The sequence below is a fragment of the Terrapene carolina genome, unplaced genomic scaffold (genome assembly GCF_002925995.2).
Source record: "Terrapene carolina triunguis isolate 2854851 unplaced genomic scaffold, T_m_triunguis-2.0 Scaffold751, whole genome shotgun sequence".
NCBI classification, from domain to species: Eukaryota; Metazoa; Chordata; order Testudines; family Emydidae; genus Terrapene; species Terrapene triunguis.
In genome coordinates this window covers 158,105-179,416 of record NW_020665102.1, presented here as the reverse complement: position 1 = coordinate 179,416, position 21,312 = coordinate 158,105, and the positions used below count along the sequence as shown (strand labels likewise).

The 21,312-nt window shown below is 54.1% G+C and overlaps 1 protein-coding gene across 1 annotated transcript; it reads left to right on the top strand.

Annotated features, from left to right (window-relative positions):
* The first annotated feature begins 517 nt into the window (after positions 1 to 517).
* YBX2 (Y-box binding protein 2) lies at positions 518 to 13,238 on the top strand. The gene is made up of 10 exons (XM_029913622.1): positions 518 to 569; positions 1,221 to 1,284; positions 3,316 to 3,349; positions 4,619 to 4,708; positions 4,824 to 5,117; positions 5,290 to 5,402; positions 7,630 to 7,804; positions 11,710 to 11,889; positions 12,566 to 12,646; positions 12,976 to 13,238. Exons 1-9 carry the CDS (start codon positions 518 to 520, stop codon positions 12,614 to 12,616), a joined length of 1,053 nt encoding a protein of 350 aa, XP_029769482.1. The 3' UTR covers positions 12,617 to 12,646; positions 12,976 to 13,238.
* Positions 13,239 to 21,312: the final 8,074 nt, after the last annotated feature.

Genomic DNA, 21,312 nt, shown 5'->3' with positions numbered 1-21,312 from the left:
GTAGGGGCGGGGTCAGGCGCGTCCCCAGGGAGGGGGGCTGGGTTAGTGGGCGGGGCCACGTGTGTCCTCGGGGGGCTGGGATACTAGGTGGGGCCAAGGGTTCTAGGGGTGGGGTTTGGGGAGGGGCGGGGCCAAGCGTGTCCTCAGGGAGAGGTGGGGGGGGTCTGGGATAGTGGGAGGAGCCCAGTGTGTCCGAGGGGTGGGGCTAACCGTTGTCCAAGGGAGAGGAAGGGGTGAAGAAGGGGGCAGTGGGTGTGTCCTGGGGGGTGGAGCCTAGGGGAGGAGGGGCCAAGTGCCTCTAAAGGGGAGGATGGGGTCTAGTGATTAGGGCCAAGTATGGCCTAGGGCGAGTAGGTGGTGTGTGCATCATTGGCTCTTAAGGGAGAGGTTAAACTGAGCTGGAGCAGCAGGGGGTGGGGTGGAGCCAACTACATTGGGGGGGTGGGGCTAAGCGGTTCTTCAGGTGAGTAGAGGGGGCGGGGGTTGTGAGGAAACCCATTCTGGGCAGGGGGTGGGGATGGGAGGTGGCCGAGCTGAGGGGAATCTAAAGAGTGGGCTGGACCCCCATAGTGGGTGGAGCCAAACCGATGAGGGGTGGGGGGCAGAGGGGAGAGGCTGAAGTGGTGGGGGGGGGGGAAGGGCACCTGGGGGCATGTAAAGGGAAGCTGGGACCTGAAGCTGTTGGAGACGGGTGTCTGAGTGGGGAGGGAGGGAGGGAATTCTAGGGGCTGGGTGTAAATGGAGGGTGCCTCCAGGGAGGGATGGTTCTGTGTGTGAGGTTGTGGCTGCGAGAGGGATGGGGGGGGAGCTGGAAGGGGGGATGGTTTGTGGGAGGAAGATTAGCTTCTAGCATTAGGAAAGGGGTGGTGGGATTGGGGGGGATGGGATACGTGGGTTGTGTGGGTGAAGGGGGTGGGAGAGATCATGGGCAGATCAGTGGTCCTGCCTGGCCTTGTAATCGGCGCCTATGAATTCAGTGGGCCATGGGGGCGGGAAGAGATGTGAAGGGGAGGGCGGCGTGGGGTGTATATTGGGAAGGCTGACTCTGTCTGGGGGTGAGGAGTGTGGGGTCTCTGCTTTGGGGCTGGAGCGCCCTAGACTTTTAGGGCTTATCCATAGGTGCTTCCCTGCCTGCCCCATCAACAGCCCAGGGGGAAGGGCTGGTGGCTGGTGACTGACCTGTAACCTCTCCACTTTCTTCCCTGGGAAACCACCTGCAGCCACCCAGGTGCTGGGCACGGTTAAGTGGTTCAATGTTCGCAACGGCTATGGATTTATTAACAGGTAAGCGCCCCACCCCCCGCTTAGACTGTTGGGACTTGGCAGGGCTGAGGCTGGGGGGCTCACGCTCGGGGAGATGACTTGGTGGGGCAGGGATCAGACTTTCTTAAGCAGAGCTGAGACAGCGATAACCGTCTTTTACCGAGCAAACCACAGCGCTTAGGAGACATCTCAGGAGGTGCTTAACTTCTCAACTGTAAGTCCTACTTTGGTGGTCCAGTGACATGCTCCAGTGACATGTTCCTACCTCTTCCCCGCCCTGCAAGTTGTGCCTGGAATCTGGGTATAGCCAGTACCCAGTAAGTTACTTCCCACCACACTCCTGTCCCCCTAAACTAAAACTGAAATAGACCTGGTTTTGACCAATAGTGGCCAGACAGCCCACCCCTTTGAAAACCTTGTTGGACCAGGTGGAGTTCTTTTGACAGGCAAGTAAAATACAGTTGTCAGAGGGTGGATAGAGATGGGGTTGGGAAGGAATTTTCCTCCAGGGCAGATTGACAGAAGCCCTGGGGGTTTTTTGCTTCCTCTGCAGCATGGGGCATGGGTCACTTGCTGGAAGATTCTCTGCACCTTGAAGTCTTTAAACCACAATTTGAGGACTTCAATGGCTCAGACATAGGTTTGATACAGGAGTGGGTGGGTGGGTGAGATTCTGTGGCCTGCTTTGTGCAGGAGGTCAGATTACACGATCATATTGGTCCCTTCTGACCTTAAAGTCTGATTCTATGAACTGCTGGGTTAATAAATGTTCATGGCTAGTGTGGCCTTTTAAAATGGTTGGCACTTTGACTTGGTTTGAACTGGATTTGTATGAAGACCCAAAAGGCTTTTAAAAACATCTTTCACTAGAAATCCAGATTTTTCTGTGGCTTTTTTTTTCTAAGTGACTAAAGAATTCATCAAACTGCAGTCGCTTCCTTGGTGTCTATGAAAACGTAAGCAATAGGATTAGCCCTCTCTGTGTAAACAAGTTATCTTGGGAGGGAAACTCAAAGGTTCTCTGACAGCTGAGATCCCAATGCGGTCCTCCACAGAGGCATCCAGCAAAGAGGAGCCTTGATATCCCCAGTGCTCTTACGGGTTAGGTGCGGGGGACGGTTCTTTAAACACCTTGCTATTTGGGATTTGTTAAAAATCAGCCGTGCACTAGTTCTCTCCGAAGTGGAATGACAACCAGTGTTCGCACCTCATGGAAATGCTGGGGGCGGGGCAGTTTCACCTCTTGGCTAATATTCTGCTTGAAGAATGGGTGTTTCTTTAATTGCTTAAAAGTCCTTGATTTGATCCCTGACCAAAAAAGATCGTGTTAACATGCCAGAAGTTGCAGTATCTCAACTGGGCTTAGACCCCTCTCTGACCTTGGCAAATTGCCTTTATGGACAGATCCTCAGCTGGCATCTGTATGACCCCAGCAGAGGATATGGGCTTCAGTTTCTGTATAATAAGTGGGGTACGAGGTTTAAGCACTCAGCCAAGATATAATTGAGTACTTCAGCGCGCCCGAACATCCAGAAGAGGGCATTGTGTCGCAGGCAATGAGATGCTGATGCCGCTGGGATCTGCCACGCTCCGCCGGGGCCGTGGCCTCAAACTTGCAAGAGCTGTGCCGCCTCATGGCGCGACCTTTTTCGCAGCCCTGAGCGACATTGGTGGATCGACCTACGTTTTAGGTGCAGAGATTGAGACCTTCCATGCATCCATTGTGGTGCTGTCTTGGCCTTACTGCTAAAGGCGCAAGACTCCTAGGTGCGCCTGGAGGCTTTGACAGATGCGGCATAGCACTGTAAACTCACACCAGATCTGTTCCCTGCTCTAAAGTGCTCAAGCAAGGCACTGGGAGGGGGTATGGGGACTGCAAGAGAGGAGGGCGGGGGGGGGGGGGAGGCCTGGCAGCTGAAAGCACAGGGATGGTGGGCACTAACCGAGGGAGAGGCAGGATTATGCAGGGCCTGGTCTGGTGGTTTGTGTATGGGCCACGTCACCGTGCCAGGCACGGAGCCGTGATCACTCAAACTCTCTCCATCCCTGCAGGAACGACACCAAGGAGGATGTTTTTGTGCACCAGGTAAGACCTTGGTCACTTTCAGGACGTGATTCTCGTTGGTTTCAGGAACTGGTTGGCACCTGGCATGCCAGACACCCCCCAGGCCTTCCCCATGCCCTCGGCCGAGCACAACTGTCTCCCAGGCTCTCCTTCTGTTCCTGGGCCTGCTCTTTGAGAAGCAGCATTTGCCAGACGCACATGGGCATAATGGGGCTCCACCTCTCTGTGATCACTCGAATTCTAGCCCCGAGTGGCTTGTGCGCCTGTGGGTCTCCTGAGGTAGCTGGTGCCCAGCAGCTGCAATTCTGCTCTGCCAGGGTTGAGGGAGTTTGGGGTGAGGGGGCGGAACTGGGGTAGTGCCCTCGGTTTCCAGGTGGGCAGTGACCCTTTTGGGCCACTCAGTTTTGTCGGGACTTGAGCTTGTTTCTAGCACAGGGGTGGGCAAACTACGGCCCGCAGGCCACATCCGGCCCGCGGGACCGTCCTGCCCGGCCCCTGAGCTCCTGGCCCGGGAGGCTCGCCCCCGGCCCCTTCCCTGCTGTCCCCCCTCCCCCACAGCCTCAGCTTGCTCGCTCCGCCGCTGGCGCAATGCTCTGGGTGGCGGGGCTGTGAGCTCCTGGGGGCAGCGCAGCTGCAGAGCCCGGCTTGACCCGGTGCTCTGAGCTGCGCAGCGGCGGCATGGCCCGGCTCCAGCCAGGCGGCGCTGCTGTAGCGCCGCCAGCCACCGGTGCTCCAGGCAGTGTGGTAAGGGAGCAGGGGAGGTTGGATAGAGGGCAGGGGAGTTTGGGGTGGTGGTCGGGGGCGGGAGTGTGGATAGGAGTTGGGGTGGTGGTGGGGGAATGGGGGTTGAATGCAGGCAGGTGTCCTGGGGGGGCAGTCAGGGAGGAGGGGGGTTGGATGGGGCGGCAGGGGGCAGTCAGGGGACAGGGAGCAAGGGTGTGGTTGGGGCAGGAGTCCCGGGGTGGGGGCAGGGCCACGACCCCCTCCCCTAACCAGCCCTCCATATAATTTCCAAAACCCAATACGGCCCTCAGGCCAAAAAGTTTGCCCGCCCCGTTCTAGCACCATGGGTCAAGCAACGGCTTGGCCCTAACTGGGAGCATGGAGAAGCCCAGCATGGAGATGACCCCTTGTTCCTGGATTGGGTCGCTCTCCACATGAAGAGCTGGGTGGGAGGAGCAGTTGTTTCTCATCAGTCTCAGGGACCATGGGATGTAGCTTCAAATTTGCCCATCTCCTGGGGCAAGCTGACCCCACCCCCCAATCTCTTCTGTCTGCTGCTGCCTCCAGACAGCCATCAAGAGGAACAACCCTCGGAAGTTCCTGCGCAGCGTCGGTGATGGGGAGACAGTGGAGTTTGATGTTGTGGAAGGAGAGAAGGTGAGGTGGGGAGGCCGGGCCGATGCCTACAGGGGAGCTGGCAAAGATCGGGGCAGGAGTAAGGGGGGGGGTCTGTTTCCCCTGCTCAGGGCTTGTCTCCTCACGTCTGCTGCAGGGCGCCGAGGCGGCCAACGTCACCGGCCCGGGCGGCGTGCCGGTGAAAGGCAGCCGCTACGCCCCCAACCGCCGGCGCTTCCGCAGATTCATCCCTAGGCCCCGGCAGGCCCAGCTGCCACCGCAGGACGCCACCAGAGTGGAAGGGGCCGCCGAGCCGGTTAGCGAGGGGGAGAGAGCCGACAATGCCATGCAGCAGCAGCCCCGCAGGAGGCGCCCTCTGCCGTTCTTCTTCCGCCGGAGATTTGTGCGTGGGCCCCGGCCTCCGATCCAGCAGCAAGCCCAGACGGTGCAGGTGAGGCCTGGGCATGGCAAGGGGGAAGCAGCCTGGTCTCTGCTAGCTGATCCCAGGCCCTGTGGGATAGTATTTGGGCCTGTAAGACTGCAGAGTTCATGCACAGGTTCATCTACCTTCTTAGAGGCAGATCCGTCACAAGATCATATGATCAGAGTTATGTTTGCCATAGGGCACGGAAGGTGCAGAACCTAAAGATGCTACCCAGCCGGAGGGAGACCAGCAACCGCCAGTCCAGGCAGGGGAGAGAGCTCCGGCCCCTCGCTTCCGGCCCAGATACCGCAGGTAAGTGTGCAGAGGCCAGCTTCCTCTGGCTAGCGGGATGTCCCTCGCTGGCTTGCTGTGCCATTGGTCCCTTCTCCACTGTGGCGGCAGCTGCCAGTGATCCGATTTTGCTTTGAGATCTCAACTGGGCCAGTCTCCCATCTGGCTCTAAAACAGGCCTGTGCGATCCATCTGCCTCCTAAATTAAGGGTGGGGATGGTCAAAGGTGGGACTTGAAAACCCCATTTCCATTGGGGGTTAAGGATCAAAATCTCACCCTGAATCTCTGCTCCAGTGGGGAAATGGAAGCCCTTTTTTTGTGGGACCACCATAAACACAGGAGTAGAGCGCCCAGTTACTGTCCCCTTCCACGCTGTCCTAGCAGGTGATCTTGCTAGAAGAGTTCATCAAAGCTTGATTCCTGCCTTCACGCAACTGAAAGCAGCGAGGCCTGCCCGGAGGCTGGCTCGGGAGAAAAGTGGCTTAGAATAACGATGGATGGGGTGGAAAATGGTAATGGGAAATGGTCTAGCCTCCCAGGGCTAGACTGGGATTAGCAGATGGGTATCTGCAAGCGTCCCAAGCAGCGATTTGGGACCAGCAATCTGAAAGCACGATCATGAAGCTGCTGTTTGAACACTGGGAACTGAGGCTCGCCCTGATGCACTAAAACAACAGTCTCTTGGAAGCTGTGGGTTAAATTTGGCTCTTCATGATGGAAGGTGAGCCAGATATCTCCCCCTTTTCAGGGAGCAATACCCAAAGCTGCACTGGAAAAGAGACACCTCTAGTCTATCGGAACGCCGTCCCCCCACTAATCGCGAGGCCAGTTATTGGCCTAACCGTGGAGGCCTCAATACTAGTGTAACTGGTGTGGAATCTTAATGCTAGAGCTGCATGTACCCTACTGGTTGTATCTGGGGGCCTTCTAGGGAATAGGGGTTTTCCAATACCACTAGGCCTCTGTCTTCACTTAGCACCACATGCTACCTGTGTAGGGTTTCTACTAGGATATTACTTTTGATTGGGGGGTGACTTTGCTCTAAAGGTGACTATACTTGTCTAGAGGGAAGTACCTTTATACCACTATAACTGTCCAGACTAGGAGGGTTGTACTAATTTGTCATAGTTAGTGGCACAAGTTGTGTTGACGAGGCCTGAGGCACCCTGCTATTACGCCCCCCCAGATAGTGTGGGTGGCTGAAACCTTGGGTCTGGATGAGTAGTGTGGGAAGTGAATGAATTCCCGGTGACTGAGACTTGCTCAAATCAGGACAAGAACTGGTCAGAAAATGACTCAACTGAACATTTTGTATCTTCAGTTGGGGGGCGGGGGGGGAGAAACCCAAATGTGTTAATTCTGAAATGCTGCTATGGTGCATCATGGGAACTGTAGTTTTGGTGCCTCATGCACCTGTTCTCCTGGTCAGACTACAACTCCCATGATGCACCCTGCCCATGTCTCTGAGGCAAGGTAATGGATCGTGAGAGATGGACTTCAGCCAGGGAGCCCAGACCATAGGGAATTGGGAGCACGAGGCACCCAAACTACAACTCCCATGATGCAGCATGGTCTTGCTTCTTGGTGAGGCAAGACCGTGCAGCATGGAAGATGGAGTTGTAATCAAGATGCCTGGACCATCTCTTCTCCCATGATGCATTGCCTCACCAAGAAGCAAGACCATGGCACATCATGGGAGTTGTAGTCTGAACAGGAGCATGACACCCCCCCAAACTACAGTTCCCATGATGCACCATAGTCTTGCTTTTTGATAAGGCAATGCATTATGGGAGATGGAGTTCAACCAAGGAGTCAGACCATAGAGGGGAATGGACAACATGAGGCAGCCAAGCTACAGTTCCCACGAGGTGCAGCTGTGACATTTCAGAATTGAAATCTTGTGGCACTGGAAACTCTTGGGCTTCTGAGCAGTCAGTTTCCAGGGAAACTATTAATTTTTTCTGTCAAACCTTCATTTAATCAAAACCCAATTTTCCATCAGCAGTTTTCAGCCAGGACACCTGGGTCCCATTCCCAGCTCCGGGCAAGCTGCTGCTCTGTGGATACAATGGGAAGTCTGGCTAACTCAGAGCACTTAGGTTGCCGGTCACACATTCACTTGCTCGGCACGGAGTAGTGGTGCTAGTAAAAGGTTCTCTGGGAGTCTGGCCAAAGCAGGTTAGACTTCCTGGCCCTGCGGAGGCCTGCTCGTAACCCTCTTCCATCCCCGCCCCACACCCGATCCAGACCCTTCCGCCCCCGCCCGCCACAACAACCCACCACTGAAGGAGGCGACGGTGAGACCAAAGTGGTGCCAGCCCCGGCAGACGGCATCCGTCCCGAACCACAGCGCCAGCGTAACCGGCCCTACTTCCAGCGTAGACGGCAGCAAACAGCTGGCACCCGGCCGGCGGCGGCAGAGGTGAGAGCTGGGATGGGCAATTCCTTGGTGACAGGTACTCGGTACCTAAAACCATGGCCACTCGACTCCTTTCTCGGACAGGGGAGCTCAGGGCAACTGTGTGTGTGTACACATGCCATATGGGGACGTAGTGGGTTGGATGGCCCTGCAGTGCATTTTGGGATAGGCATCAGAGGAGGCAGTAAACCAGGGGGTCCAGAATCTATCCCCCCAATCGCAGCAGGTGAGAAATGGCCTCTGAGCAACTGAAAGCTGTAATGGAAGTTCTCCATCTAGGGGGCCTATAACCCTAAGCTTAATGGGAATAAGCTGCTTGGGATTTCCCAATGGTTAGGACCCCATCCTGAGTCTTGGAAGACTGAAGTTCAAATCCTGCTGTGCTCAACTTTGTGTGACCGTGAGCATGTCACTTAGTTTCTACGTGCCTCAGTTTCCCTTGTCTAACATGAAGATTGTAGCACTGGCCTGACCTCATAGGGGTGGTGTTTCCCCTCCCACCTTAAAATAGTGAAGCATTTAAATGCTATGGATATGGGGGGGGAGGGGGCGCAGCAGAGAAGTACATGAGAGAGATGAAGGACCTAGTGAAGTTTGAACCCCCAGTGTTAAAATTGCAAAGACTTAGATCCCGGCTCGTCGGTGTCTTGGCACTAAATGGCAGTCTTAAACGTGGGTATCTTAGCGTAGCTGGTAAGACTGGCACTAAACTGGCCCCTCCCGCAGTCAGACGTGGCTCAGGGTTTTTGGCTGTACGGGGTACTAGGGCAGAGGTGGGCAAACTATGGCCTGTGGGCCACCTCCAGCCTGTGGGACCCTCCTGCCTGGCCCCTGAGCTCCTACCTGGGAGGCTAGCCCCTGGCCCCTCCCCCACAGCCTCAGTTCGCTCTGCCGCCGGCACAATGCTGCGGGTGGCGAGCTCCTGGGGCCTGACCCAGTGCTCTGTGCTGTGCCGTGGCGTGGCTGGCTCCCGCTGGGCGGCGCAGCTGCCTGTCCTGCCACTCTGGACGGCACGGCTGTAGTGCTGCCAGCCATCGGCGATCCAGGCAGCGCGGTAAGGGAGCAGGGAGGGGGTGTTCGGGGTGGTGGTCAGGGGGCGGGGTGGTGGCTAGGGGTCGAGGCGGTCAGAGGGCGGGGAACAGGAGGATTGAATGGGGGTAGGGGTTCCAGGGGGCAGTCAGGAAGGAGGCGGGGGTTGGATGGGGCAGTCAGGGACAGGGGTTCTGGGGGTGATCAGGGGACAGGGAGAAGGGGTGGTTGGATGAGGCAGGGGTCCCGGGGGGGGGGGGGGGGGGGGGGGGGGGAGGGGGGGGGGGGGGGGGGGGGCAGGGGCCAGGCCACGCCTGGCTGTTTGGGGAGGCACAGCCTTCCCTAACCAGCCCTCCATACAATTTCGGAAACCCGATGCAGCCCTCAGGCCAAAATGTTTGCCCGCCCTGGTATTAGGGACTCTGGTTTGGGGAGGGATGGGGGGGGGGTGGAAAGGGGGAAAATTGTGACCTCCTGCGTCTGCAGAATGCCCCCAGCAACTTCTGCGGCAAGCTCCATAACTTCAGCTTGAGCTAGAGCGTATCTGAGGCCAGTGTTGGTTTAAAGACTCCAGGGATGGAGAATCATCCACGCCCATTCTCGTGCAGGAAGCCGCTCGATCAGCTTTACAGCCCTGGCAGGCCAATGTTGCAATGCAACTGAAGGGAACAGGCCCCCAGACACTTTCCAGTAGGCTGCAGCCCCACCAGCTGTTGGGCTGCGACCTTATCAGATCAAGGAAGTTAACACAGGGTTGGGCCTGTGCTCCTATGTGGGTGACTCAGTAGGTGGTGCCCTGCCCCAAGTCAACACTGAACCAACGCCCTAGCTAAGGGCGCTCTGAAGCACCCGCGTTCACCTGACTTAGATTTTTAAGGCCGGAAGGGATCGTCTATCTGACTTGGTATGTCGCTCACGAGTCATTAAACTTCATCCTGTCCTGAGCCCAGGAACTAAAGCGTCTTCCCAGAAAGGCTGGCCAGTCAGGATCTGAAGCCGTTGAGAGACCGAGAATGTCCTGCTTCCCTTTGGAAGTTGGATTCAAGCGCTACTTCCCCCACACTGGGTGCTTTATTTTCCACAGCAATTTGTCTGGCTTTCATGTCCAGCCACATTAGTATCTGGCACTTCCTCCCCATGCACTAATCAAGTCATGTCTTGACCTCTTTGAGCTCTGTGACAAAATTAAAGTCGACCTAACTTACGTCCGCTTAGAGCCTCTGCAGTAATTCCATCGCTCGTGCAGGTCTAAGCTTTGCTCCTCGTGTTGGCGTGGCGTGTCCTCCTCAGGAGAGCTTGTATCCATTTGTCCTGTCAATGCAGGGCGTTGCAGGACGGCTTCTGAAAGCCAGTAACAGTCGACGTAAGTAGGGAGAGGGTCCAGAGGGACCTAGACAAATTGGAGGATTGGGCCAAAAGAAATCTGATGAGCTTCAACAAGGATGTGTGCAGAGTCCTGCACTTAGGTTGGAAGAATCCCATACGCTGCTACAGGCTGGGGACCGACTGGCTAAGTGGCCGTTCTGCAGAAAAGGATCTAGGGGTTACAGTGGATGAGAAGCTGGATGAGTCAGCAGTGTGCCCTTGTTGCCAAGAAGGCCAATGGCATATCGGGCTGTATTAGTAGGAGCATTGCCAGCAGATTGAGGGAAGTGATTATTGAGGTGAGGCCACACCTGGAGTATTGCATCTAGTTTTGGTCCCCTCACTAGCAAAGGGATATGGACAAATTGGAGAGAGTCCAGCAGAGGGCAATGAAAATGATCAGGGGGCTGGGGCACATGACTTACAAGGAGAGGCTGAGGGAACTGGGGTTTAGTCTGCAGAAAAGAGTGAGAGGAGATTTGATAGCAGCCTTCAACTACTGAAGGGGGGTTCCAAAGAGTATGGAGCTCGGCTGTTCTCAGTGGTGGCAGATGACAGAACAAGGAGCAATGGTCTCAAGTCGCAGGACAGGAAGGTCTAGGTTGGATATTAGGAAAAACTTTTTCACTAGGAGGGTGGTGAAGCACTGGAATGGGTTCCCTAGGGAGGTGGTAGAATCACCTTCCTTAGAGGTTTTTAAGGCCTGGCTTGACAAAGCCCTGGCTGGGATGATTTAGTTGGGAATTGGTCTTGCTTTGAGCAGGGGGTTGGACTAGATGACTTCCTGAGGTATCTTCCAACCCTGATATTCTGTGATAAGCACGCTTGTGGAGGTGGAGTTAAGTTGGCGGCTGTCGGCGGGAGGAATATTGAAGCATAGACGCTTCCACAATCAGATAAACGTGAGCCTCCTTGCGTTGACCTAACTCTCCTGAGTAGTCTAGCTTCTTAAAGGTACGTCTACACTACGAGATTAATTCGAATTTAGATAATTCGAATTTGGGAAACAGATTGTATAAATTCGGTGGTGTGCGGCCACACTACCCCATTAATTTTAACCACATTAATTCGGTGGTGTGCGGCCACACTACCCCTAATTCGAATTTACAAAATCGATTTTGGTGCTACTCCGCTCGGCAGGGTGGAATACAGAAATCTATTTTAAGCGCCCTTTAATTCGAAGTAACTGGCTCCGTTGTGTGGACGGGTTAAGGATTAATTCGGATTAACGCAGCTAAATCCGAATTAAAGTCGTAGTGTAGACCAGGCCTAAAAAGTCTCCTACTGTAAGCTGAGAGCGCTGACTGATCATTACACCCTGCAGAACAGCAGGGGGCGCTAGCCCCATAGTCCAATCAGAGCAATTACATTCTGCCTCCCTGAACTCCTGGGTCCGTTTCACATGGCACATGAGCAGCTGGTCTTGACTGGCTCAGTGAGGCCTACGGGCAGCAAGGTGCTGTCCAGACGAGAAACACTCGTGACTGAAATGCCGTATGATCTCTCCACCTTAGCCGACCGTTACCGCCTCCAAAGACCAGCCTGCTCTGAGCTCTGCCGCTGGGGGGGACACCCCTGCTGCCAGCACCCCGGCCACCACTCAAGAACCAGCGGTGGAAGCCAGCAAACCTGCTGCCCCCGCTCCGGAGGGTCCCTCCCAGCCACTGCCTGAGATCCAGCGACAGCTTGTGGATGTAAGCGCCCAGCTCTGGGCAGGGGACTGGGTGGTATAACCTGGTGCCACAGCGTGGCAAAAATCTAGTGCTGCCAGGCAGCAGCTGTACAAAAACAAGTTAATTCTTGTGGGGCATTCTGATGGCACCTAGCTCTCTGGGAGCAGCTCCTGGCAGTTGGCGCTTCCTGGATCCACCTGGCATGTCTGTATAGCGGGCGCCGTGCCCCCTGGCTGTAGGGCGTGGTTGGAGGTAGAAGAATGAGAGGAGAGAGCTAGTCAGGACTTGCACTGGGTGAAACCTGATTGCCAACCGTCCTGGCACGGTGCCCCTAGGGAATGGCAAACCCATGAGTCATTAGCCAGTGTCTGCAGGGTTAGACAGGGTGCGGGTGGCATGACCACTCTGACCTACAGGAGATCATGGCTGGGTGGTGGTACCCCTCCTGCTGGCCCGCAGCAGATGGCAGCTTCTCCTTGAACCTCCTGCATTAAGCTCACATTGCCATGAGAGTGCTCTGGACCATCAAGCATGGCATCACGGTGGGCCATCCAGCCTCCAGCGTGCTCCAAAATCAGCCCCTTGCCCACAGCCCTGGGGTTTTTTCTCGCCCCGACACCAGCGGCTGCTCATTGGCCGCCCCCGGAAGCAGGAAGGCATGTCAGGGTAGTCACTAACCTGGGGTTTCTCTCTGCAGACTTCGACGCCTGAGCCCGGGGGGGACCCTGCTCCAGCCCTGCTGGCGTAATAGTGAGGGAATGCAGAGAGCTGCCAGCTGGTAAGGACTCTGTGAGGGGAGGGGAAGGCGTCGGGTGCCAATGGCTTGATACGGAAAGACTGGCATGACTGGGTGAGCAGATCTCTTCTGCTAGCTAATAATCCAGCTGGCCACCAAGTGACGAGGGCTGGTAGCTTAGCTGGCCTGTAGATCTGATCAGATACAGACTTGGGTTGGCCACTAGCCTAGCCGATCTGGCCTCACTCTGTGAAACATACCTTGATTAAGTTTTTGGCTCAGTCTCCTGCTGAGTGCTGGGGTCTTCTTCCCCACCTATCCCCCCCGGGGCTTCGGTTTCAGAGTCTGACCACCTTTCCTCTCTCCTGTAGGTGTCCATCTTGCCCGTATCCCCAAGTTACCTCGTACTGCACAGAGACCCCAAACGCCACCCGGTCCCCCCTCTCCTCGCTGCTGATTGAAGCCAAGAATGTGAACCCTGAGGGGGGACTGAACACAAAATCTTTAAGTTAAAAAAAAAAGACTTTTTGAGGGGCTAGTCTCCCCCCTCCCACAGCTTCCTCAGTTCAAAGGGAAACTGGCTGTTGAAACTTAAGTTAATTCCCTCCCTCCCCCCCAATTTTTTTTGAAGAGCACTTTTTGCGAACGTTGTGTGCAGTTTGGGTGTCAGTAAAGGAATTTGCACAGACTCCTGGTGTCACCGGATCTTTCCTGCCATGCTGAGGGGGTTGGCAAAGCCACCGTAGTCTGTGGATTGAGGTGGGACTCCTGGGTTCTATCCCTGGCTGTGGGAGGAGTCTCTCTGGGCTGAGGGGTGGGGCCTAGTGGGTTAGAGCCGGGGGGGGTGGCTGTCTCTTGTGCAAGTTCCATGTGGCAATAACATTCCTCTCCAATTGGAAGTGCTGTAAGCCCCCCAGAATGCCTGTTGACCAGTTGTGGGTGCTCATCTGTCACATGTCTTCAGTTTGGCCTGTGATGGTGGATGCCTTTCTCCAAATATTGGCCTCCACGTCTCTGTGCCTCGGTTTCCCCATCGGTAAAACCCCTCCCTGCCTCCTGGGGCTGCGTCGAGAGCTAACTCTCCCTCTGTAAGGTGCTCTGACGCCCCACAAACCCGTGGAGAGCAGCATGTGTTTGAGCATCCAAAGGAACCCTGTATTCTCTGGTGGATGGTAAGAGGTCCCGCACTGCCTGGCCAGCATGCTGTGTACCCCTAATGGAGGGAGGGGGTATCACTTAATCTTAACCACAGTAGACAGTCCTAATACAAACTCTCTTCTCACAGGGGTCACCAGGACTCCTAATAGCTCCCAGGCCAGACTGGGTTTGAACTGGCAACCTAAACATGAGGTGGTCTCAGACTCTAGACCCCCCACTTGACCCATTTAAACCAGCTGCTCTCTCTGGTGATGCAGGGCAGTCGCAGACAGCATGATTTTTAGTAGCATGGAGGAGTTTTCCTGGCTAGACAAAAGTCTTGCTTGGAAAAGACAGCTCAGTCCTTGTTTGGGTGAGCGAGATTCAGCAAGAGACACCACTTGGGTGGGGTCCAGGCAGGCTTCTGCCAATGTGATACACGAGCCGAGAGAAATTCTTGTTCTCCAACCCAGGAGCTAGAGTTGAATCTAACTCTTGTGTGGCCCCGTGGCTGGTAAAGTTGACTTCTCGCTGAAATACAGCTGAGACTTAAATAAAGCTGATGGGGGGGGGGGGGGGGGTGGCATCCTAAACCCCCACTCAAAAAAAATTTTACTACCCTAAATCAAGGGGGGGGGGGGGGAATCTCAAATTTTCAGTCTTGGGTCAATAAACCTTTTTACTTTTTCCTCCTAATTTCAAAATACAGTAGATCGCCCTATTTTCCAAATGAACGGCTGATTGTGGTGTTAATAAAGTTGAATCTCTCCAATGCCAGCATAGGTACAGCGCATCAGTTGCAAGGCCGTGCCCTGCACTGCTGCTTTCTGGTCCCTCACATGACTGCAGAGCAGTTTCTGCTGGAAGGGGCTGGATTGGAGAGAGCCACTTGTTCATTAGTGACTGTTTCTGGTGGGCGAAAGGCTTGGGGGGTAAATGCTTGTCCATAACAATGCTGTGGAAAAGATGCTGGTTTGGAATGCCTTAGATCTTTGATTTGATCCTTTCCAAACATGTTGACAAGGGGGAGACTTGTCTTTTATTTTCATCTAGAGGAAATGTTGCCCAACCCAGCCCTAGTTCATGAACAGTCTTGTCAAATATTTGGTGCGATTCCTCCCCAGCTTTGTCTTAATACCCGCAGACACAGTGAGCAGCGTGCAAATTTCAGCCAGACTCCATTCCATGCTGCAGTTCTGATCTTATCGCCTGCAAGTTTTACCGGCCACGCTAAACTGGTCTTGTTAGGGGAGTGCAACCCCCCTACAGTGGATGCGTTCCTTCCAAGGTGGGTGGGAGGAGTCAGTGCCCTCAGAATAAAAATTAAACCCGAGACCGATCCGCAGCCTGGTCTAAACTAAGTTTTACTAGTCAAACTGACTTCCAGCCCATCTTTGTGCGTATCCACTCTCCCTTGTCCTGGCACTAGCTGGCAACTGCTTCCCCAGAGTGACGCAGGTCCTATTACTGGTGGAAAAATGCCAAAGTGCATGTGAGTATACGGTGTTAGCTGGACTGCTAAAAATAGGCATTCAGGCATGGTCCTTCAATGTCCCGCTCCTCATGACTTCAATGCTTCTGCCCAGCGGTCACGCTGACTGGAATCCCAGCCTCTGTTAAAATCAGCTGTGGGTTTAACGAGTTTTAATTAAGTTGGTGGTGTGCCACCTTAAACGAAAGGTGGTGAGCGAGTGTTCTCCTTGGCCACTGAGGGCAGGACAAGGAGAAAGCGGTGTAGTTAGCAGCATAGCTGAGGTGGGGAGAGGAGATTGTGGTGGGGACAGACAGACAGATAATATCCCAACTGAACTAAGTTACATCTTATTGAATTAGGGTTAATACCACTGGGTTCCATTGTAGTAGAAATGCAAATGTTTCTGTGCAATGGTGAGATTGCATAGAACCGCTTTAGCAGGAAACGGATATGTCTGAAGTGGACTTCTTAGGAAGTACGTGCAAATTCTTCCCCCCCCCCACACCCAACCTTTTGAAACTCTGTCGTGGGGAGGTGTGACGAAGTGGGACTGTTCTTAATGTTGCCTCTGAATACTGTGTGTGTGCCTCAGTTTCCCCTATGCATTTCTTAAGTCTCTAGGGGGTGAGATTGTTGCAGAGCAAAGGGCCACTGTGCATAAATGGCCGGCACTCTGTCTCCTGGCAACTAATGGCCGGGGCCCTTCTCCTCCCTCCCCCCCCCCCCCCCCCGCCCGCGCCCAACGGGCCGGGGGCACCAAGGACGCCCGGGCCCCCCCCGCCCCACGCAAGCAAAAAGGCCACCGGGGGGGGGGGGGGGGGGGGGGGGGGGCGCGGGGGGGGCGCCGGGGGGGCGCCCCGCCCGCCCCCCCCCCCCCCCCCCCCGGCTGGACCCTGCTGAGGGGTCCTGTTCTCTGTACCTACAAGCTCTGTTTTAGACCATGTTCCTGTTGTCTAATAAACCTTCTGTTTTACTGGCTGGCTGAGAGTCACGTCTGATGGTGGAATTGGGGTACAGGGCCCTCTGGCTCCCCCAGGACCGCGCCTGGGCGGACTCGCTGTGGGAAGCGCACGGAGGGGCAGAGGATGGTGGCTGCTCCGAGGTCAGACCCAGGAAGGTGGAAGCCGTGTGAGCTTCTTGCCCTGGAGACAGTCTGCTCACAGAGAGGAGACTTCACCCGAGTCCTGCCTGGCTTCGTAGGGAGCAGTTCCAGAGCATCGCCCCGGGGACTCCGTGACAGGAGGAACACCCAAGGGTCGAGTCCACTGTGGGGAAACTCCTGATCAAAGACCCCCCCGATCAGTGTAAAAAGGTGGATTAAGCAAGGCATGAGGGTGCTTTTTCTGAGCGGAAGCTATGATTAAGTTGCACCCCTGAGGTGAGAGAGTTCTTACTCAGAGCCCCTGTTTGGGTTGGCATTTTTAATACATTTTTTCTCAGCAATGGTGAAGAATGAAGTGGGCATGTTTTGAAAGAGCCAGGTGGCACCTTTAGAACTACAGACCGCAGTCTGTTAGCAGTCTCTGAAGAGAAAGCAAAGGCATCTCTTAAGGAAGACGGTCTTTGCTGTGACATACGCAATGAAGGCAGAAAATTATCCAGCCTGGACCTACCCTGGTCAGAAGGGAGCGAGACGCAAATCTCCGGCCGAGAGCAGCAACCGTTGCATTCGACTTTCGCTGGTGGTTTAGCGTGCTCAACTTTAAGTCAAGTTAGAGCTTGTTTCTACCAGAACAAATGAACAACACCACTGTAGTATAAATGCAATTTTGCTGCTATAAACTAACTTCTATGGCAGTGGTTCCCAAACTGGGGTTCGCAGAACGTTACAGGGGGTTCGCCAGAAAAATGTCACTAATGGCGGACAGAGGACCCTGGGCATTGGAGACAGCAGGTTGGACCCGGTTGCAGGGCAGACACCCCGAGCCCCAGGGAGAACGGGGCCGGGCAGTTGGGGCTGGCAGCCCAAGTCCCGGCAGTCAGCAGGGAAGCTGGCAGCCCGAACCCCAGCGCTCCGCGTGGGGCTGACAACCCGAGCCCCATGGAGAGCGGTGCCGGGCAGTTGGGGCTGGCAGCCCGAGCCCTGCCCCCGTCAGCGGGGGAGCCAGCAGCCCAAACCCCAGCGCTCCCTATGCAGGGCTGGCAGCCCGAGCCCCAGGGAGAGTGGGGCCGGGCAGTTGGGGTTGGCAGGCCGAGTCCCAGCGGTCAACAGAGGAGCCGGCAGCACGAATCCCAGCGCTCCCCATGCAGGGCTGGCAGCCCGAACCCCAGGAAGAGTGGGGCCGGGCAGTTGGGGCATCCATCACACTGAGGAAATTTAAACTTAAATCCCTGAAAATATTCATTTTTAGGAGGGGATTCACAAGATTTCAGAGTTTAGTGAAAGGGGTTCGCGGGCTGTTAAAGTTTGGGAGCCACTGTTCTACGGGTATGGTTTTGTCTGACCCAGCAAGCAAGATAAGCAGTTCCTCTGAAAATCCCACACGCCTTATAAGTGCATCTACCCTAGGACTTTTACTAATTTATGTTATCGTGATGTGACTTTTCCTTTGTAGACTGTTTAACGACCTGCCCCGCCTTGTGTTTAACTATGGGGCTCTGGTTACCTTCCTTGGCCTAGTTTGAATGCTCCTTTCTTCCAACAGTGGATGTTGATCCAATAAATGATATCACCTCAACCACTGTGACTCTCAAGCGGAGGCTAGGCCTTCGTTACATTGGCTGGATGTCCTTTTAGGATTTCCTAGGCATTGGATGCTGTCTACTACCGGTAGCGCGGGGTTGTTCTCCGTGTCTCATTTTAAAATAACTTTCAGGGAGGGCTGACGAGGTTAGAAACACTTAGGCACAGGGCCCGACCAAAGTCACGGTCCATTTTGATGAGTTTCACGGTCCTAGGAGTTTAAAAATGTGAAATGTCACTGTTTCAGATACACCACCATGAGATTTCAGATGGAAGTAACGGTGGGGGTCTGTCCCAAAATGGGGTTGTGGGTGGCCACTGGAGGGGGGTGGTGGTATTGCCACCCTTACTTCTGTGCTGCCAGCAGAGGTGGATCTGACCCAGCCCCAGGAGCAGCCCGTTCAGGAGAAGAGGAAGTCCCATCCCGCTGCAGGCCGGCCAGGACTAGCAGCTGGAGCGTGATGCACAGTAGGGTCCCCCAGCTATATTTCTCCCCAGTGCTCAGAGGTTAAAGGGGCCTTGGGCTGGCTCTGGGGGGGGGGAGGGGGGTGACCACAGTACCCTCCCCGACATACCATACCACCCTCACTTCTGCTGCTGGTGGCGCCGCTGCCTTCAGAGCTAGGTACCTGGCCAGCAGCCACTGCTCTCTGGCCACCCAGCTCTGAAGGCAGCGCAGATGTAAGGGTGGCAATACCTACACTTTACTAGATTTCACAGGCCGTGACAGGTTTTTCACGGCCATGAATTTGGTAGGGCCCTACTTAGGCACTAACCCAACACTGATCTAATTTTGAACAGTGGGGAGGGGCGGGGTTAGTTACTGGAACTAACTCCTGAAGGAAGTGGTGAATTCTCCATCACTTGATGTCTTTTCAGCCAAGACTGGATGCCGTCCTGGAAGAGGCATTAGTCCAATGCTAGTTACTGGGGGTAAATGTGAAATTTAATGGCCTTGTAGATCTAGACGGTCTACCGGTCCCTTCTGGCCTCTACGAATTGCAATGTGTTTATTGCAGCAGAATATTAAAATTAAGGGGATGCTCAAAATCCACCTAAAAAAAACCCCAAACCAACGACACATTTAACTACTAAAATTAGCATCATCCAAAATGGGGAAGCAATCTTTCCAGACGTGGTCAGAGACTGCTTCCGTCTGTCTCGGTGTTTCAAAATTCTGAGAATTTGCACACTCCAGCGGGAACTTATTTCAGACTAGAAATAAGGCTTACATTTTTCTTGGTGCGGGCAATTAACCGTTGGAACAATTTACTCGGGGGGGGGGTGGATTCTCCATCACTGACCATTTTTAATTCACGAGAGGAGGTTTTTCTAAAAGATCTAGGAATTGGTCTGTATCCAAGGGCTATCAAACTAGGGCACCCCAAAAATCTGGACATGACTATAAATTATCACTCCCTTGTCAATATGAAATGCTCTGTCCATGGTGCTGTCAAAGGCTGAGTGTAATTCATCCAGAAACCTGGGGATGAATTTCAGAATGGCACCTTGGCTTTGCTACAATGAATCTGTCTGTTCGTAGCCTTGTTAAAAGACCCTTAGATCTATTTTTCCCTTAAATCCTTTTCTCTTTCATAACATCCACCTCTGCTGCAGGAGAAGTTAGATTTAGGAGTGTCTACGATGAAGCAAACGCAACCACGCTCGCCTCTGTTTGATGCCGTCCTTTATATACAAAGAATTACTTACATTCTTCTCGCTGAAATACAAAAGATCACAATGTGCTAATGCCTCTCCATATGTCCCTGACATTAAGACAAACGCCTCCGTTAATTACAAAACAAACTCCCTCAGATCCTACTAACCATTCAGAAGCTTCCTGGGTTCGTCCATAAACTGTCTTCAAGCATAGCTATTGATCTCTTGTGCCTGTCATCTGCTTAAACAGGTTCTTCGTTTGTCCCACCCCAAACATGCGGCATGATGGAGTGTCGGGTCTAATCACTAAAATTTTAGCAAGGTTGGTCTTTGTAGGCCCACTCAACTGGCTGTCTTCAGACTTCCATCAGTCAGCTAGCAGATGAAATGGAGAGCAGTAATTTTAACAATGCTGTTCTGGCTGCTTCTGTATTTACGGCCTTCTTAAAAATAATCAACCAACCAACGATCCCACCATCTTTAACTAGCAAATTGTCCTAGACTGCTGAGCACAGAGTCTTCCTAGCATCTTGTCTTCTGCATGCAAGGCTGAGGACACCATCCTGTTAAAACACAATAGCGGGCTAGGTGGACCATGGGTCTGATCCAATTGGGCCATTCCTTGTCCCTATAGACATGAGCTGTGGAGCGGATGTCCCACTTTCTGCGTTGCCTTGCAACTGGTGCGGACTGCAGTTCACAAAACCCAACGCACCCTTTCTCAAAAGCTTCCCCACCTTGGGCGATAGCTTTTCCCCCTCTCCCTTGTCAGCCCTTCGCAACCAGTTCTCCTCCAAAGATGAGTTGACTGTCTTCTCTTGATGCTTGCTTTCCAGGAAGAGTGGTGAGGTCCCCTCAGATCTCCTACAAACCTCAGAAGATGGACGGGAAGGGATGTCCCAGGTCAGAGCATCCAGGAAATCCCGCTCCGCTGGCTTGGATGGAGGAGGATGGAAGTTCTCATGATATTTGCCAGTAGGAGTCAATCGCCAGCCATGGGGAGTTAAGAGGTGACTCCACTGTATCGCTGAAAGGTTTCCTCCAAGGGATCTAGTGCTGGCCACTCTTGGAGATGGGCCACTGGACTACAGGGACCATGTGTAGGGCAAAGAGCCACAGCTCCTGCCCGTAGGAGCCTTGCCATTCAGCGACGGAGTCACGGCGTTTGACGGCATCCATGACGCCCGGCCTTCTTGCTCCAACCTTTCTAGCTCTCGGCGTTAGAGCACGTGAGGAGGTCATGCTCGTTCTGGCCCTTTGGCTCAACTCCGTTGACGGCAGGGGGACCGTTCGGTAGGATCGAAAGAACTCCACCGGAGTTTTGCATTCTCCTTCTACCTTCTCAGCGATAGAAAAGTCTCCTGTCCCTGAATCGACGCAGAATCTACTCCAACCATTGGAGTCAATGGTTCTGGAGCCTACTAGTGTCCTACGTTGCTCCGGAATGCCTGAACATCTGTTCCAGCTGCTGGATATGGTCTCGGGGAGGTCTTTTCCCCACCTCCGATTCCAAGAGCGTGCACCCAGCTGAGCTGGATTCTCCTCCAGGTTCCCCTTCCTTTGTCACTTAACCGAGCTCCTTCCGCAGCTCCCAACACGTCTTTATCTCCGTGCCTCCGACCGACACACACACACACACACACACACAACACAATCTCTCTCTCTCTCTCTCTCTCTCTCTCTCTCTCTCTCTCTCTCTCTATATATATATATATATATATATATATATATATATATATATAATCTTAAAAATAA

What these genes read in the sequence shown, in the direction of transcription:
- YBX2 (XM_029913622.1), top strand. Translation starts at nt 518, where the DNA reads ATGGGAGGTGGCCGAGCTGAGGGGAATCTAAAGAGTGGGCTGGACCCC. An exon ending in AGGATGTTTTTGTGCACCAG is followed by an intron (nt 3,350 to 4,618) that starts GTAAGACCTTGG and finishes TGCTGCCTCCAG; the next exon opens with ACAGCCATCAAGAGGAACAA. An exon ending in TCCAGCGACAGCTTGTGGAT is followed by an intron (nt 11,890 to 12,565) that starts GTAAGCGCCCAG and finishes TTCTCTCTGCAG; the next exon opens with ACTTCGACGCCTGAGCCCGG.